Source organism: Rhinatrema bivittatum, chromosome 3 (genome assembly GCF_901001135.1).
Source record: "Rhinatrema bivittatum chromosome 3, aRhiBiv1.1, whole genome shotgun sequence".
Taxonomy (NCBI): Eukaryota; Metazoa; Chordata; class Amphibia; order Gymnophiona; family Rhinatrematidae; genus Rhinatrema; species Rhinatrema bivittatum.
Genome location: NC_042617.1, coordinates 303208367 through 303225228, shown reverse-complemented (window position 1 = coordinate 303225228; position 16862 = coordinate 303208367). Strand labels below are relative to the sequence as shown.

The window sequence follows — 16862 nt, the reverse complement described above, 5'->3', positions numbered from 1 at the left end:
CATATTAGCTCCGTCCTAAAAGGAGGTTTCTACAAGCTCAATATTATAAAAAAGCTCAAACCCCTTCTCCACACTCATGATTTCAAAACTGTCATCCATGCCACTCTAACCTCTAAACTCGACTACTGTAACTCCCTGTACCTAGGCCTACCCTACTCCACCATCAAACCACTTCAGATACTGCAAAATGCAACAGCAAGGATAATCAGCAATGTACGCAAAACTGACCACATAACCCCCATCCTCAAAGAACTTCACTGGCTCCCCATCTCATCCCGCATCCTCTGCAAAACTCTATTATACACAAATCTATCCACAAACATAACTCCTCCTGGCTCAGTGAACCGTTCCAACTCACGCAATCTGCCCGCCCCACCAGAGCAAACCACAAATCCACACTACAAGTCCCACCCCTCAAAAAGGCCCGACTAAGAGCAACAAGGGACCATGCTCTCTCAATCGCCGGCCCGACTCACTGGAATGCTTTACCTTCCAACCTCCGCCTGGAGCCATGCCCATTCAAATTTAGAAAAATGCTAAAGACCTGGCTTTTCCACCAGGCCTTTCCTGACTAATTGCTTCAATCCCTGTCCCCCGCCCGCCCTCCGTTCAACAAATATCCCTAGCAACACTTACCCCTGAAATTTTCTGTACATATGCTCTCTTTCTGTTTATTTGCAAAACTATCCTAGCATCACCCACCCCTGTAATTCTCTGTACATATGTTCATTTTCTGCTTATTCGCATCATTTGATTTTCAAATTCTTCAGGCTCTCTGTTTTGAGTCTCTTACTGTTCCTTTTTTCTGTTTGTCCCACTCTCCCCCCCCCCACCCCCCCCCCTGTTATTTGTAATTTCCACCTTCTGTTATGATGTAAACCGATATGATGTGCATTTTAATGTCGGTATAAAAAAGCTGTTAAATAAATAAATAACCCAAGGTGGTAAACAACATAAAACATCTCAATTTTTATATCAACAAAATTGTCAATAAAACAGAAATAAACTACCAAACCCTAACAATCTCCTATATATCATAAGCCCCCACTAACCAATCACACTGCCTCAATAACCATACCTGCTGCTCCCTCCAACCAAAGCCCCATCCTGACCCCTCTGCCATACTCCCAATAAACCCAAACACCCCACTCCACCCATAAAACTAGAAACTTCCCATCCACCTCCCTACTACCTAAGCAGTGAAGGTCTTCCTGAGACCATAGCTCGTGCCTATACCCTTCCTTTTGAGATCCCAAAGACATGTCAAAGGAGATCCAGATTTAAACCCAGCAAATCCCAAAACTTATCCAGATACTTGTAAAAATACTGCTGCAGTTTGTTGCCTTCTGCAGCGCTATAGTGCTCATGTAACTAGAGCTAATTTTCTTTGCCTTTGTCCCAGTTCTGTCAGGTACCCCATACTGCTTCCAGAATCCTTTCACTCAGGCTGATTCAGAACGGTGCGCTCAGGCCAAGCGCACAGTTAGCCCCCGTCTGAATGCGTGTTTTCAATGCGTTATTATTACCCCTTATACAGTAAGGGGTAATAGTGTGAGGAAAACACGTATCCAACCCCCAAAAAACTAATAGCGCCCGCAACATGCAAATGCGTGTTCTTGAGCCTATTAGTTATTCCCACGCCATACAGAAAGTAAAATGTGCAGCCAAGCCGCACATTTTACGCTCAGAAATTAACGCCTGCCCAAAGGCAGGGGTTAATTTCGGCCAGCACCAGGAAAGTGTGCAGAAAAGCAGAAAAAACTGCCCAAATAAAATCGTAAAAAAAAATAATAATAATAAATTCAGCCTGCGGCTCGCGGGTTGGAAGACGGACGCTCAATTTTGCCAGCATCCGTTTTCCGAACCCGTGGCTGTCAGAGAGTTCGACAACCAATGCCGGTAAAATTAAGCGTCGGCTGTCAAACCCGCTGACAGCCGCCGCTTCTGCCAATAAGGAGGCGCTAGGGACTCACTAGTGTGTCCCTAGCGCCTCCTTATTACCGCAGACCCTCATTTGAATACGAAATCGCGCACCCAGGAGAGTGGCCCGGGCGCGCGTCGGGAGAGAGGGCGCTCACCTCGGAGCGCCAGCTCTCGCGCGCATTTTGCTGAATCGGCCCGACTATAAGCAGAGAAATAAAAAGTTAACAAAAAAAAAATATATGCATCTTTTATTGGACAAACAATACATTTCTTGATTAGTTTTGAAGAGCTAATACTCTCTTCTTCAGGTCAGAATTCAGATGCGTAAAGGATAAATTTTACCAGGAAACCTAGAGTAGTATGGCTGCCATAAGTGAGTTATAAAAGACATTCCAATGATAAGGGGAAGGGGTGGCCATAATTTAGGTAGAAGCTTTCCCCAGACCTGTTCACCATGTATAGCCTTGGACAACATAGCCCCCTGGGCCTCTCTACCATGACAAGGTCTCAGTCCATAGATTTAGATTTATTTTTTTTTGTTTGTTTTTATATTCCGCTTTTCAGCACTTCAAAGTGAACATCAAAGCGGATTACCTTCAGGAACTATAGGTATTTCCCTATCCCCCACAGGGCTTACAATCTAATTTTGTACCTGAGGCAATGGAGGGTAAAGTGACTTGCCCAAGGTCACAGGGGGCCCTGGTTTCCCTGGTTCATATTCTGCTGCTGTAACCACTAGGCTACTCCTCCAAGTAGGATAAAGGGTTTATCCAAGAATGACTAAAAAGGCATGGCTGCAGTGATGTTTCTTGGGTTCATGGTGATGTTTTTAGACTTGCTGGGTTTTAAGTATGATTATTTGTTTTGTTTGCTATGTTGTTTGTAAAATCATTGCATTATACCTTGCTTAGAGTGCAATAATGATTAGGCAAGAAATAAATATAAATACAATAGAATTCAGGCAAGGTTTAATTCTTTTTGCTAATCTTTTCTCAGTGTTCTGCACATCCTTAGAGAAATAACTGTCTAGGTGGGGTGGGGGGGGGAATGATCTATGGATAGGATATAAACAATCTGATACACTGACATTGTACTTACAGCAGGAACAGAAGACAACTTACAAATAATAATTGAACAGCCTTGACAGTCTTGTCACTGGAAGTGAACAACTTGGCATTTCAATTACAAGAAAACAGTTTGTGCTAATAACCAAAGAATGGACAATATCAAAATGTACAAGGAATTCAAATACTTGGGGAGCTGTGTTACCTCAGATGAGAGAAGCGAGTTAGAGATTTAAAAGGAGAGTAATATTGTGCAAGGAAGAGTTTCAGAAAATAGAAAATATACTGAAGAACAGAAATCTCATCATAGGCTCTTACATACTTGTGCTGAAATGTTATGTCTGATCTGGATTACAAATTGTTTGATAGCAATTGGTGGTAAAGGAAGCTAATCTAAAAAGAAGAGAGTCAAAAGTGGAGTGACTCAAGGATCGGTTCTGGGGCTAGTTCTATCATAACATGGGAAAGAAAGACATTGCGCTTGGAGGCTGCCCGATATCCCCCCCAATAAATACTCAAACACTTGCTGGCTTTTAAAATTGGCCGCAGTTTAATTATCACAAACCCGAGCCCTTACAATTAGCTTTAACCATAAACACCCCTCCCCCAATGCCCCCCTCCCCTCCCCACCCTTTTCCTGAACTCCACCACCTTAAACCCCAATGGTGGAGTTACCCTCCCCTACCCTCCTCCTTTCCACCTGCTCCGCCTCATACCAGCGAAAGCAAGCTCTACTGTGAAACTTCGCCCCATGGTTCACCGGTCCTCCCGTGTAGCAGCCCCCCCAACTACACCAGGCACTCCCCTTCCTCCTCCACTGACTCCCCCATCCCATCATGACAACAATAACAATGGGCTTGGGTTTCCCGCCACAAACAAGCCGGATACAGCTTGTTCCCCCCACTGCGGCCCTCAATGCCTGCTTGCTATCTCTTTCTCCAGCCCCTCTTGTAACTCATTATTAAAGAGGTCCATCCCTATCTCAGAGAGATGTACTCCATCCCCGCTAAATAGACCTTCCTCAACCCCCCAGGCCCATTGATGCCTGATCCAAAAACCTCCTTCCCAACCCATCCATTCCCCAGCTGTTGATTTAATTTTTTGACACCCGCGCACCAAATGGCGTCTTCCCTATTCTTTAGGCAGACAATAATGTCCGACCACCTTATCTTCACCCTGGGCCACCGGATCATGATTTGCGCCAAATCCTTCTTGATGCATGTCAACAATGCTCTACACGTTTTGTGTCCCACATCATTGCCCCCTAGATGAATCAGCAAATTGTCCGGAATGCCCCACATTTCAATCCTGTCGGCGAGAAATGGCAGCAGTTCGTCCCATTGCATGCCCCGACGGCTTAACCAGGCTAACTTCCACCCCAATCGCTCCAGCTCCAAATCCTCCCTGTACGGCCGCTTTAAGGATCTTTGCTGGGCTCTGTGGATATACGAATGACCCACGATCCAGGCACATCCGTTCTTGCGCTTCCGCCCCGTATAGTCTGAAACAAAACAAACGCATTAGTAACTTGATCACACTTGCCCCCCCTTCTCCCTCCTGTTCCCTCTCCTGCCTACCCCCGTTGCTTCATTCCCCTTTTCCCATCCGAATATACTCCCTGAAAGCTCCGGATTTCCAACTTCCAATACTCTGTATGCCTTCGTCTGTCAACCCCGCCTCAGCCGCAGATGTCACCGCACCAATCTTGAAGGAATGGGAACTATACCTCTGCGCATCCCTCCCGTCCTCTGTGACTACCCATCTTAAAACCTGTGCAAACTGGTACCTAGTCAGCGGCATACCATCCGCATGTACTAGAAAGAACCTACCACCTTATCCTGTGAGAACGCTAATGCCGCGTGGACTGGACAGGCCATTACATTCTCAGCAGGCAACATAGTAATGAACATGCCTTTCCCCATTTGATCCGTTTTGGATTTGGGAATAAACAGCGTTACCGACTGCTCAGTAATCTGAACACAATTGAACAGTAGTCATCTGTGTCGTGTACTCCTATGGGACTGTGCTATAAGTTCGCTAACCCTCATAGCACCAAAAAATGCCCATGAGAAAGCCACCCGAAATAGTACTACTTCGAACCCTGACCAGCACACCTGCTGTAGCAGTTCTGAAAATTGTATCACATCCTTATATCTGATAGGCAATCTTTGATCCCTTAGTGTGCCCACTCTTTTTTTGCCAACCTCTCAAAACCTTGGTCAACCGAAAACTGTGTGTGGGATTGCCCCAGCCCTTCAATTTCTGGAAAAATGAAAAACCCGCCAGGTGAGCTCTCACCGTGGCCACCGAATAACCGCTTTGTTTTGCCCACAACACAAAACCCACCAAACATTGCTCAGGCACTGCCTCTCCCTTCCACCCCCGCTGCTGTAAATAGGAGGCTAACACTGCATTTCCTTTTAGGTACGCATTCCAAGTACTGGGGGCTACGGAATCCTGTATTAAATCCCAATCGTCTTCATAAATTATATCCTGAAACATCTCGCTGTCATTCTGGCGCCTGGAAACCCTGTAATCTATTATAAAAGAAATTATCAGCTGTCTACCTGTTCAATACTTTAACACCGACGTCCTGCCCAGTAATTTCCTTTCGCTGCAAGTCATATGGTTCCCCTTTTTTATTTTATTTTTTTTTTTGGTAATGCTCCCCTCGTCTATTCCCCAGTGCCCTGGAAAGACCATCTTTGTGCCCTCCCGTCCCGCCTCTTCCTAAATCCCCCTGCCAAAACCCCTCTCCCCCCTCCACTATGTCCGTCCTGATGCTGCCCTAACCCTCCTACCCGAACTGTCACCCCTCGTCCCATGGCTCTGCTACGGTTTTGGTACCCTGGCGTTTCCTTGGCTTGGGCCTGAGGGCACTTGATGCTAGGGTGGGCACCATTACATACATGTCTGAAACAAGGAAACAAGCAAGTGGCCCTATTGAATCTCCAGCAAACATCACTGTGCGCCAGGCTTCCCTTTACTTCTCTAACTGTCTGGCTCCTGCTCCCCGCGCTTTTGTCTCCTGGAGTATTGCCTGCACCGCCTACCGCGGAGCTGCCTGCTTCTCCCGGTGCTCCCGCCCCTAATCTTCCTTGCTTTGCGCCCTTATTTGTCATTTGCGTGAGCCATAAATTAATGTCCTGCGTTCCCCAGGACATGAATCTATTCCCTGCCATCTTTTCCCGGAATTGTTCATCGTAATTGAGCCAGGCCCAACCTTTATAATCCTTGAATGCTCCCAAGATGCTGTCTCAATAAGCAAGTAAAGCTCATGATGTCCGGGCTGGTAATGCCCCACCACACTTGTTAAACGCAAGAAGCCCCTCATCCAGTTTAGGATGTTCTTAGGTACCTTATTCCCCGGCACTTTCTCGCTCTTGTGTTTACTGCCTTTCCTGCGCCTCCTCTTACTGCCCCTCCTGCCATCTAATAACTGAAAGATGTTGACATACTTGTGATGCTTGATTTTGCTGCGTAGATTCCCTGACACCCCTTCCCACAATTCTGTAAGGGATGCCAGGGCTGGGTGACCCATATCCTGCTCTGGACCTAAGCCGCCCACCCTATCCCATCGTTCCAATGTGTTGGAGTCCATGGAGGAATACGACGACGAGCTACTACTTGTGTCACTTGATGAGGAATCCCTCTTGCGCTTAGCTTTTCCTCTATTCCTTGTCCTCTGATCCCCTGACCTCTCTGTACCTTCTTTCAATCCGAGGATCCGGCTCCTGGCTGTTTCTCCTCCCGCTCTGTTTGGACGCCCTGCCGTCGGTCTGACTGTTGGCCCGTTGGTGTCTCTCTCCATGCTTCGCTCCTCGACGTACCTGGACGCTCCTCCTCCATGTACCCTGCAACAACAAATGGACTGGCCGCAGCATCCATTCCTGACATTTTTGACTGCCTTACACTGCTTCAACCTGTTCCCTGTCTGCGTTCTCCTTCAGGAATACCATAATATTCCCTACCTTCTCAGCTGAAACTCCCCTCTTGCTCGCTCCCCACTGCCCCGTGAGCCCCTCTTTTCTCCATGTACCACACAGGCCACCCTCCGAAACCCAAGTCTCCCCTACCGTAGCTCAAGGCCTTGCTCTGAACACCCATGTGCTCGCTTCTGATATCCCTAACTGCCTCCCTTTTCATTCGCATTCTACCAAACTCAACGCATGTATGTGCCGCCTCATCGTGCTGCCATGCGTCTCCGCTGCCGAAACCTCCGATCCTGCCCTTCTTTTGCTTCATCCTCTCCCTGCCACTTGGATTCCAGCTCTATCCACTCCTCCCACCCGCCTCTCCATTCAGCCTCTGCTGGCGCTTAAGAGCGTCCTGCCGATGTCTTCCGCTCCGTGCTGTGCAGCTCTCTTCCTTACCGCTCCCTCTCTCTGGCCCTCTGTTGCTCAGCTACGGGCATGTCTCCCATGGTTTCTTCTGTGTGCAGCGCAGCTTCGCTGACCCCCTGCACGCCACTGAACTCCGTCACGCTGGCCTGGGGAAGCACCGGCCCGTGTCCGGTCGACGATTCACTGCCTGACCTTGAGGCATGTATTGACAAATCTAGGGGGAGGGCTGCCCCTTCCCCCGACGCAGTGGTGGGTGTACTGAAATGAATAGGAATCGCCTCAGGACCACTCTCTCCCGAGCTCACCGTGTATCCTCTCTCCCTCACCTCCCCCGGGGTGGGGGAAGGCGGGCTTTCCCGGCCCCCCCACTGTACGGGCAAACCTTGCCGCCACAGCGCTCCGGTTTCCTTTGTTTCTCGGCACCCTTCCCGAGGTGCTTGCTCAGCTCCCTCTATCACCTCTCCCCTTCATGCTTAATACCTGTATCTGCGATAATTCCCTTGCCCTCGTCCTACCAGGCACAAAATTCTGGCACTCCCTTCCCTGATCTCTCCCTCGGCAAACTGCTGCTTGTCTCCTCTGACGTCATCTACCAATCCCTTTCTCCGATTTGAATTTCTTGTAACTGCCACATCTCCTGCCTCCCTCCTTTCTTTTCCTTCCTCTCAATCCTCCCGCCTTATTCTTCCTGAGTTACCTCTCCCCCTACCTCCGTGCAACGCCTCCTGCCTGCGCTTTTTCCCATGTTATGTTCGCCATGATGTAATCCAGCATGGCTTGCTTATATCTTTGTGGGTGACATTGCAGAAGAGTTAGGAGGAAAAGTCTGTCTTTTTGTTGATAACACTAAGATCTGCAACAGAGTGGACACGCCTGAAAGAGTAGAAGGAATGAAAAAGTGATCTAAGAAAACTTGAGGAGTAGTCAAAATCTTGGCAACTGGGATTCAATGCCAAGAAGTGCAGTGTCATGCATTTTGGTTGCAGAAACCCAAAGGAGCTCTTTAATAAGGGGTGAAAGATTGATGTGCACAGACTGGGAAAGAGATCTCGGGGAGATAATGTCTTATGATCTGAAGGCGGTGAAATAATGTGACAAGGTGGTGGCTAAGGCCAGCAGAATACTGGGCTGCATAGAGAGAGGCATAACTAGCAGGAAAATGGAGGTGATGATGCCCCTGTACAGGTCTCTGGTGAGGCCCCTTCTGGAATGCTGTGTTCAATTTTGGAGACCGTATTATAAAAAGGATAGAAATAGGATGAAAGTAGTCCAGAGAGATGCAACCAAAGTGGTGTAGAGTCTGCACTAAATAAATTGTGAGAGAAGACTGAAGGTCCTAGATACATGTACCCTAGAGCAGCACTTCTCAACTGGTGTGTCGTGACACACTAGTGTGTCGCCAAACACCGGCAGGTGTGTCACGTCTCCTGGTGTCCTACTGCTCTTTGCACTTCCCTTCTCCCTTTTTCCATCCCCCGTGGGCCAATTGGAAGCCTCCTTTCTTCCTACTCCCATTGCCCAGTGGGAAGCCTCCTTCATTCTGCCTGCCCCCACACAGGCCAATAAGAAACCTTCTCCCTTCTACCTACCAGTGGGAGTAGGAAGAAGGGAGGAAGCTTTTGATTGGCCGGTGAGACAGGCATCAGAATGCCCGGAGTTGGGGTGAATAGTTGAACTCCGAAGCAAGGCCGCCACAGCCCATGGCAGCAAAGAGGAAAGCCGACCCCGACCGAGGCCACCACGTGAACCCATTCCTGTGGTGGCGCAAAAAGAAGGTCCGCCGGAGTAAAGCCGCGGCGGAACTGGAGCCCATCCCTGCAGTGAAGAAAGAATATGTTTTTGGTGAGAGCTAGTGTGTGTGATATGAGTGCCTGGGTGAGAGACATTCGAGGAATGGCAGCCTTGGCTCGAAGGCGCTCAACATCAAATAACCGTATTCACGAATCATAAAAATCTAGAGTATCTCAGTCAAGCACAACGCCTGAATTACAGACAGGCCAGATGGTCCCTATTTTTTAATAGATTCAACTTTGTGCTCAAGTTTCGCCCAGGAGATAGAAACACCAGAGCAGACACTCTGTCATGCTCTTTTCACTCGGAAGACATGCCTGATGAGCCACAGCACATAATTGATCCGAAAAAAATCCTCTTGGCATCGACCCAGTCTGTGCCCGCTGGTAAAACCATCGTTCCAAAAAGACTTAGGAAGAAAGTGCTCTTTTGGGCGCACGATTCCAAGCTGGCTGGCCATCCTGGCCAATGTCAGACCCTGCTCAAGATAAAGGAGCTATATTGATGGCCTACTTTCAAAAAGGATACCTATTCCTACGTGGCATCCTGCACCAATTGTGCTAAGAACAAGCCTGCTTCTGGACAACCGTGGGGTCAGATGCAACCTTTACCAGTTCCGGATCGGCCCTGGTCTCACATCGCTACTGACTTTGTAGTCGATTTACCTACGTCCGGAGGAATGAACACCATCTGGATGACTGTGGATCGCTTTAGCAAGATGGCACACTTCGTGGTGCTCCCTGGCATACCTTCAGCCTTGGAGCTTGCAAAGCTCTTTATAATGCACATATTCCGCCTCCATGGCCTTCGCACATCATATCTGACCGTGGGTCCCAATTCACGGCACGATTCTGGAAGGCCTTGTGCAAGTTGTTCGACATCACTCTAGACTACATTTCAGCCTACCATCTGCAGTTGAATGGCCAGACGGAACGGCTGAATCGTACAATGAAGCAGTTTATTCGTGCTTATGTCACATCATGACAGAACAACTGGGCCGAATTGCTTCCATGGGCTGAATTCGCCATCAACTGTCATCCAGCAACATCTATTGGATTGTCACCATTTGAAGTGGTTTATGGACATACCCTAACACCGCCACTTCCACTGAAACTCTGTGACGTCCCCAGCAGCTCAATCCACTGCTGATGATATCCATAATCTGTGGGTTCAGACAAAGGACATGCTAATCAAAGCGAGTGACCGTGCTAAGAAGTACTACGATGCGCACCATTCGCAAGCTCCAGTCTTCAAGCCAGGAGACAAGGTCTGGTTGTCAACCAAGCACCTCAGGCTTAAACTACCCTCCTCTCGGTTTGCTCCTCGCTATGTGGGACCATTCCCAGTCCTGCAATGTCACCTACCGTCTGAAGCTACCGCCTGGGCTCAACATTCATAACGCTTTCCACGTTTCACTTCTGAAACCACTCATACTCAGCGAATTTTCTTCCAACCCTCAAGTTCCACCTGTCATCAGTGCAGAAGACAACTTAGAATTCAAAGTCGAAGAGGTCCTGGATGTTCGTAAAAGAGGCAATACATTTGTTTACCTTCTAAAGTGGGAAGGTTTCGGCCCTGAAGAAAACTCTTGGGAGCCTCAGACCAATATTCTGGACAAAGAGATGCTTCGTCAGTTTCCACCTCGCGCATTCTTCAAAACCCAAGCCTGGTACCCCCGCAGAGGAAAATCGCCCTTTGAAGGGGGGTACTGTTGTGACCGTCGCTGCCTGACGTCTCCACTACGCCCACCTTACCCGCCTTGGCGACTCCCTCTTGTCTGTGAGAAGTTTGGCTGCTGCGGCGTCCTCATGCCGTCCTCCTCTGGCGTCCCTGGACTGGCTAGACGCTGCACACTGCCATGTTTCCATGGAGGTGAGGGGCGTGCGCGCGGCGCGGCTCAGACTGAAGTACCAGCAGTGGCGCGAACCTCAGGGGTGTCCCCTGAGATGATGTCATCCGCACCAGATATTTAAGGTCTCTGAAAACACTAACTAATCGAGTTAGCAAAAGTTTTACCTTACATGGGTTACTCTACCTAAGCTACTCTGCCTCCACGGACTTACCAGGGGTACCCGCTCCTCGGGGCCTCGTTTCTCTTTGCTTTTCATATCAGTCTGGGAACCGGTACTCGCTCCTCGAGGGACCCTCGTTCCAGGACTTGCTACTGAATACCACTTCTGCCAGGAAGTCTTCGCTACCTTCAACATCAGTGAGTTACTCGTTCCTCGAGGGCCTGCTTCATTCCAGCTCCTGGGCTGCTTCCAAGAACTATTGTGTGAGTGTTACCATCAAGGTTCTGTTCCTGAAGTCTGCATACCCTGCTTACTCACTATATTCAGTTTCTCTACAGCTCAGTTACCAGGATCACTGTTCCAGTATCTGAAGGACTACGGCCCAGCCGGGGCAATTCAGCTCACTACTGCCACCCCTCTGGTGGTTCATATACGGTTTAATAAAAGAAACTAGTGTGTGTCCTGTCTCCATACTCTGAACCTGACCGGTGGTCCCTCTCGGGATCTCTGCCGGGGGTGTGGTCATCTGCTACTGGCCCAAGGATCCACTCACAACTACCTCAAACACTAACAGTGCCTAAATGAGAGCTCGTGTCTGTGGGTGTGAATGGATACATGGGTGAGAGCTTGTGTCTATGGGTGTGAATGGGTGCCAGGGTGAGAGCTGGTGTGAATGGGTGATTGGGTGAGTACTTATGTGTGTGGGTGTGAATGGAAGCCTGTGTGAGAGCTTGTGTCTGTGAATGGATACATGAGTGAGAGCTGGTATGAATGGGTGCTTGGGTGAGAGCTTGTTGGTGTGAATGGAAGCCTGGGTGAGAGCTTGTGTCTGTGGGTGTGAATGGAAGCCTGGGTGAGAGCTTGTGTGCGTGGGTGTGAAAGGATGTCTGGTGAGAGCTTGTGTGTGTGGGTGTGAAGGGATGTCTGGTGAGAGCTTGTGGGTGTGAATGGATACATGTGTGAGAGCTGGTGTGAATGGGTGCTTGGGTAAGAGCTTGTGTGTGTGTGGGTGTGAATGGAAGCCTGGGTGAGAGCTTGTGTCTGTGGGTGTGAATGAATGCATGGGTGGAGGGCTTGTGTGTGTGGGTGTGAATGGAAGCCTGGGTAAGAGCTGGTATGAATGGGTGCGAGAGCATTTGTGTGTGATTGAGAGCTTGTATATAAGAGACCATGAGTGTGATTGAGAGAGAGACTGGTCAGGAAGATGACTGGTGTGAGAGAGACCGAGACTGGTCATGGGGTCTAATTGGGGGTGTGTGTTTGTGTGAGTGACTGGTTGTGGGCGCTAAGGAAGAGGACTGTGAGGACAGAGCTTCAGCAACCCTTGCTGCTTCTGGTGAGTGCTATTGGCCTGGAAAGGAAAGGAGTAGGAGAGTTGCTGGAGAGGGTAAGTAAAGGTGGTTTTTTAAATTATTTTTCTTGATTGACTGCCATTTTAATTATTGGGTATTATGCGATGTCTGCTGTTTTGAAATATTTTATTGATATTTGGACATGTTTTAATCATTTTTATGAGTTTTTAATTGTTGGATATTATTCTGTTCAGCAGCTGTTTTGTAACATTTTTAGTATAGCTTTACAATTATTTCTGTGTGGGGTCTACAGCAGCTTGGCTTATTCTGTTTTTGCAATAGGAAATGTATTAGTGTTTAGGGCCTGGTTTTAATAGTTGTATTTCTTAGACAGGATTGTTACTTTTTTATTTATTTATTTAAAAGGGGGTTTTTTACCGACATCTGTTTTAGTGTGTTCCATAATACAGGTGTAACTTTGTGTGGGTTAGTTTGTGTGCATTATTGCAAATCCTGAGAGTCTGTTAGGTGCTATATTTCTCTTTCCATTTCTCCAGGTTCACATTGCATGCAGAGTGGCTTTTTTTGGTTTTTCCATTCCAGTTTCTGTCTCCAAATTTATAATTTGTGGTTTTTCTGTACTTGGTGAAGGGTGTGTGACCGAGGTGAGGTATTTCACTAGCATGTAAGCATCTGTATCAATCTTATTTGTTGTGTTTTCTCAATAGGATATGCATTAGTGGTAAATTACTGCCTTTTCATAAGGAAGGCTATTTTGCCTGGTAGTAAAAGGAGTTTGTTTTGCTTTTACTGAGATGTCATCAGAACCAGAATATCTTTTTTGTATGGCGAGTTGTACAGCGTAATGCCCTAGTTCTGCTCTGCACTCATTGCTGGGGTTTGAGGGGATTCCTGTGGATGCAGAGTGCATGTTTACATTTAGCCCCGTGATGGTCACATGTTCAGTGTGTCACGCATGTGAGAACAATCTGTCAGGTGTGTCCCGGCCGAAAAAAATTTGAAAACCACTGCCCTAGAGGAAAGGAGGAATAGGGGAGATACGATACAGACTTTTAAATCCCTGAAGGGTATTAATGATGCACGAGAATCTAGCCTTTTTCAGTGGAAAGAATGCTGTAGAACTAGGGGATATAATATGAAGCTCCAGGGGGTGGACTCAAGAACAACATGAGGAAATATTTCTTTACGGAAAAAGTGGTAGATGCATGGAATTCCCTCCTGAACGAGATAGTGAAAACAAGAACGGTCATGGAATTCAAAAAGGTGTGGAATAAACACAGGATTCCTAATGGCTAAAACATGCAAATGAAGAAAAGGGATAACCTGTGTTAACTGGGGTAACTTGCACAGTGCGGCAGCTACTACCCTAAAAAAGGCTTGGAGGGCAGACTGGATGGACCATTGGTCTTTTTCTGCATTCACTGTTACTATTTCTGTTCTGTATGGATATGAAAGTTGAGCAATTAACAAAACCAAGTAAAATAATTTAGAAGCAGTGGATGCATGATATATTAGGAGGATGCTGAGAATATCTTGGACACAGAAACGATAAATGAAGTTACAAAAGGTGAGAGTTCACAGGTCTCTTATGAAAGTCATAAAGAATAGAAAACGTACGTGTTATAACCATATTGTGAAAAAGGACATAAGAACATAAGAAAATGCCATACTGGGTCAGACCAAGGGTCCATCAAGCCCAGCATCCTGCTTCCAACAGTGGCCAATCCAGGCCACAAGAACCTGGCAAGTACCCAAAAACTAAATCTATTCCATGTTACCATTGCTAATGGCAGTGGCTATTCCTAGGTGAACTTAATAGCAGGTAATGGACTTCTCCTCCAAGAACTTATCCAATCCTTTTTTAAACATCTATACTAACTGCACTAACCACATCTTGAATATAAGAACATAAGACTTGCCATACTGGGTCAGACCAAAGATCCATCCAGCCCAGTATCCTGTTTCCAACAGTGGCCAATCCAGGTCATGAGTACCTGGCAGGATCCCAAGGGCTAGATAGATTGCAAGCTGCTTATGCGAAGAATAAGCAGTGGATTTCTGAAACTCTACCTTTTTTAAACACAGCTATACTAATAGCTTTCACCACATCCTCTGGCAACGAATTCCAGAGCTTAATTATACATTGAGTAAAAAAAATGTTTTCTCTTGCTAGTTTTAAATGTATCGCCTAGTAACTTCATTTTGTGTCCCTGTCTCCCTCTGTTGTTTTCCCTTTCTATCAAGACCGAAAAGGAAAACAGCAGAGGCAGACAGTCTCAAATACATAAATAACGTCAGTAGCTAGATGAAAAATGAAAATGTAAACAAAAGCTACCAGAGATTAAAGTAAATGGATGGCTATGATCACCAATGTTTGTATCAGACCAGTATACAGAAAGCAAGTTTTTAAAGTGTTGCAATTTGTCCTGGGACCCCTATCCGAACTCCCTCTCTCTGCTGTCCCAGCTTCTCTTTGTACTGCTGTTTCCATTATGGCAATATCATTTTTTGTTCAGCATGAAATTTGACACCATGTTTGTGGGTTGCAGGATCGGAGGGGAGGTACATTCCATGTGCTGGGATCCCAGTGGAGAGCGGCTTGCGGTGGTGATTAAAAGTAAGGTACAGATTAAGTGTACACTTAACTGCCATGTGCATCCCTCCTGCATGCTTGGAAGGATAGCAAAGCTCATTTCTTGAATATTCCGCCTGGTGTAGCCCAAGCTTATATGATATAGTTCTCCCATCAGCAGATGGAGATGGAACAAAAACCAAAACAGAAGCCAGAGGGACAGTGTGTGCTGTAAGTCCCAGAATTTGTGGTTCCTGTTCATACCCTGGATCAGTCCAGACAAGTTGGTTTATGCATCCCTACCAGCAGATGGAGGCAGAGAATAAAAACGTTGAGGCACTGCTACATAACAGAGTGCCACCTACATTCCCTCAATATTTCTCTGTGTCCAGCAGATGATAGAGGAGCAAACCTGCAGTCTGGAGTTTCAAAAAGAAAAAATTTATAAGGAGATTTTAACTCCCCGAGGTGTTAGGTTCCTTCGTGGGTCATCCCTCTGGTAGAACAGGGGGTTAGAGATCCCTGGTTTGGCTCTGCCCTCGTTGGAATGGGGGAGGGTGAAAGCCAGGGGTCCTGGTTCCCTCACCCCCTCTGGGTCCCTGGCACCCTCAATGCTTGGCCTTCTTCAGAAACAGGGAAGAATTTCAGTTTTCTTCCCTTCCCTGGCCATGTGTGTCTTTAAGAACATAAGAACATGCCATATTGGGTCCATCAAACCCAGCATCCTGTTTCCAACAGTGGCCAATCCAGGCTACAAGTACCTGGCAAGTACCCAAAAACTAAGTATATCCCATGTTACTGATGCTAGTAATAGCAGTGGTTATTTTCTAAGTCAACTTGATTAATAGCAGGTAATGGACTTCTCTTCCAAGAACTTATCCAAACCTTTTTTAAACCCAGCTACACTAACTGCACTAACCGCATCCTCTGGAAACAAATTCCAGAGTTTAATTGTGCGTTGAGTAAAAAAGAACTTTCTTCTCCGATTAGTATTAAGTGTTTCTACATGCTAACTTCATGGAGTGCCCCCTAGTCTTCTATTATCCGAAAGAGTAAATAACTGATTCACATCTATCCGTTCTAGACCTCTCATGATTTTGAACACCTCTATCATATCCCCCCTCAGCCGTCTCTTCTCCAAGCTGAACAGTCCTAACCTCTTCAGCCTTTCCTCATAGGGGAGCTGTTCCATCCTCTTTATCATTTTGTTCGCCCTTCTCTGTACCTTCTCCATCGCAATTATATCTTTTTTGAGATGCGGCGACCAGAATTGTACACAGTATTCAAGGTGTGGTCTCACTATGGAGTGATACAGAGGCATTATGATATTTTCCGTTTTATTCACCATTCCCTTTCTAATAATTCCTAACATTCTGTTTGCTTTTTTGATTGCCACAGCACACTGAGCCGACGATTTCAATGTGTTATCCACTATGACGCTTAGATCTCTTTCCTGGGTGGTAGCTCGCTTGGCCCATCTGTTAAGAGTTTTTGCAGCAGGGACCCGTATTTTCAGACTGGGAGGATCACTTCTGTCTAGTGACTTGGCTTTTGAGAGGCGATGGCTCCACTTGAAAGGTTATTCGGAGCCTTTGATTGTGACTTTGCTTCAGGCAAGGAGGCCTTTCACGTCTTTGGCTTGTGTTCGAGTGTGGAGAGTCTTTGACTCCTGGTGTTTTACAGAACAAGGTGCGGCCTTTGAAGGTGGACATTCTGCAGATTCTAGCCTTTTTGCAAAGCAGTTTGGCCAAGAATTTGGCCTAAAATTCCCTTCGGGGTTCAGGTGTCAGCCTTAGGTTCCTTCAACGTAGGATTCAGGGAAGACCGTTGGCATCTCATCTGGA

At 47.0% G+C, this 16862-nt stretch overlaps 2 protein-coding genes across 5 annotated transcripts in view; one reads left to right on the top strand and one right to left on the bottom strand.

The window, feature by feature from the left end:
- Nucleotides 1–16862, top strand: part of AAAS (aladin WD repeat nucleoporin) — a 178749-nt gene that overhangs the window by 133713 nt on the left and 28174 nt on the right. For all 4 annotated transcript variants that reach the window (XM_029595084.1, XM_029595086.1, XM_029595083.1 and 1 more), the window contains exon 14: nt 14996–15063. In XM_029595084.1, the coding sequence (XP_029450944.1) occupies nt 14996–15063 (68 nt within the window). The remainder of the gene's footprint in view (nt 1–14995; nt 15064–16862) is intronic.
- Nucleotides 3683–7863, bottom strand: LOC115087653. The gene is made up of 2 exons (XM_029595087.1): nt 6696–7863; nt 3683–4488 (listed from the first exon to the last, which is right to left on the bottom strand). Exons 1-2 carry the CDS (start codon nt 6796–6798, stop codon nt 3965–3967), a joined length of 627 nt encoding a protein of 208 aa, XP_029450947.1. The 5' UTR covers nt 6799–7863; the 3' UTR covers nt 3683–3964.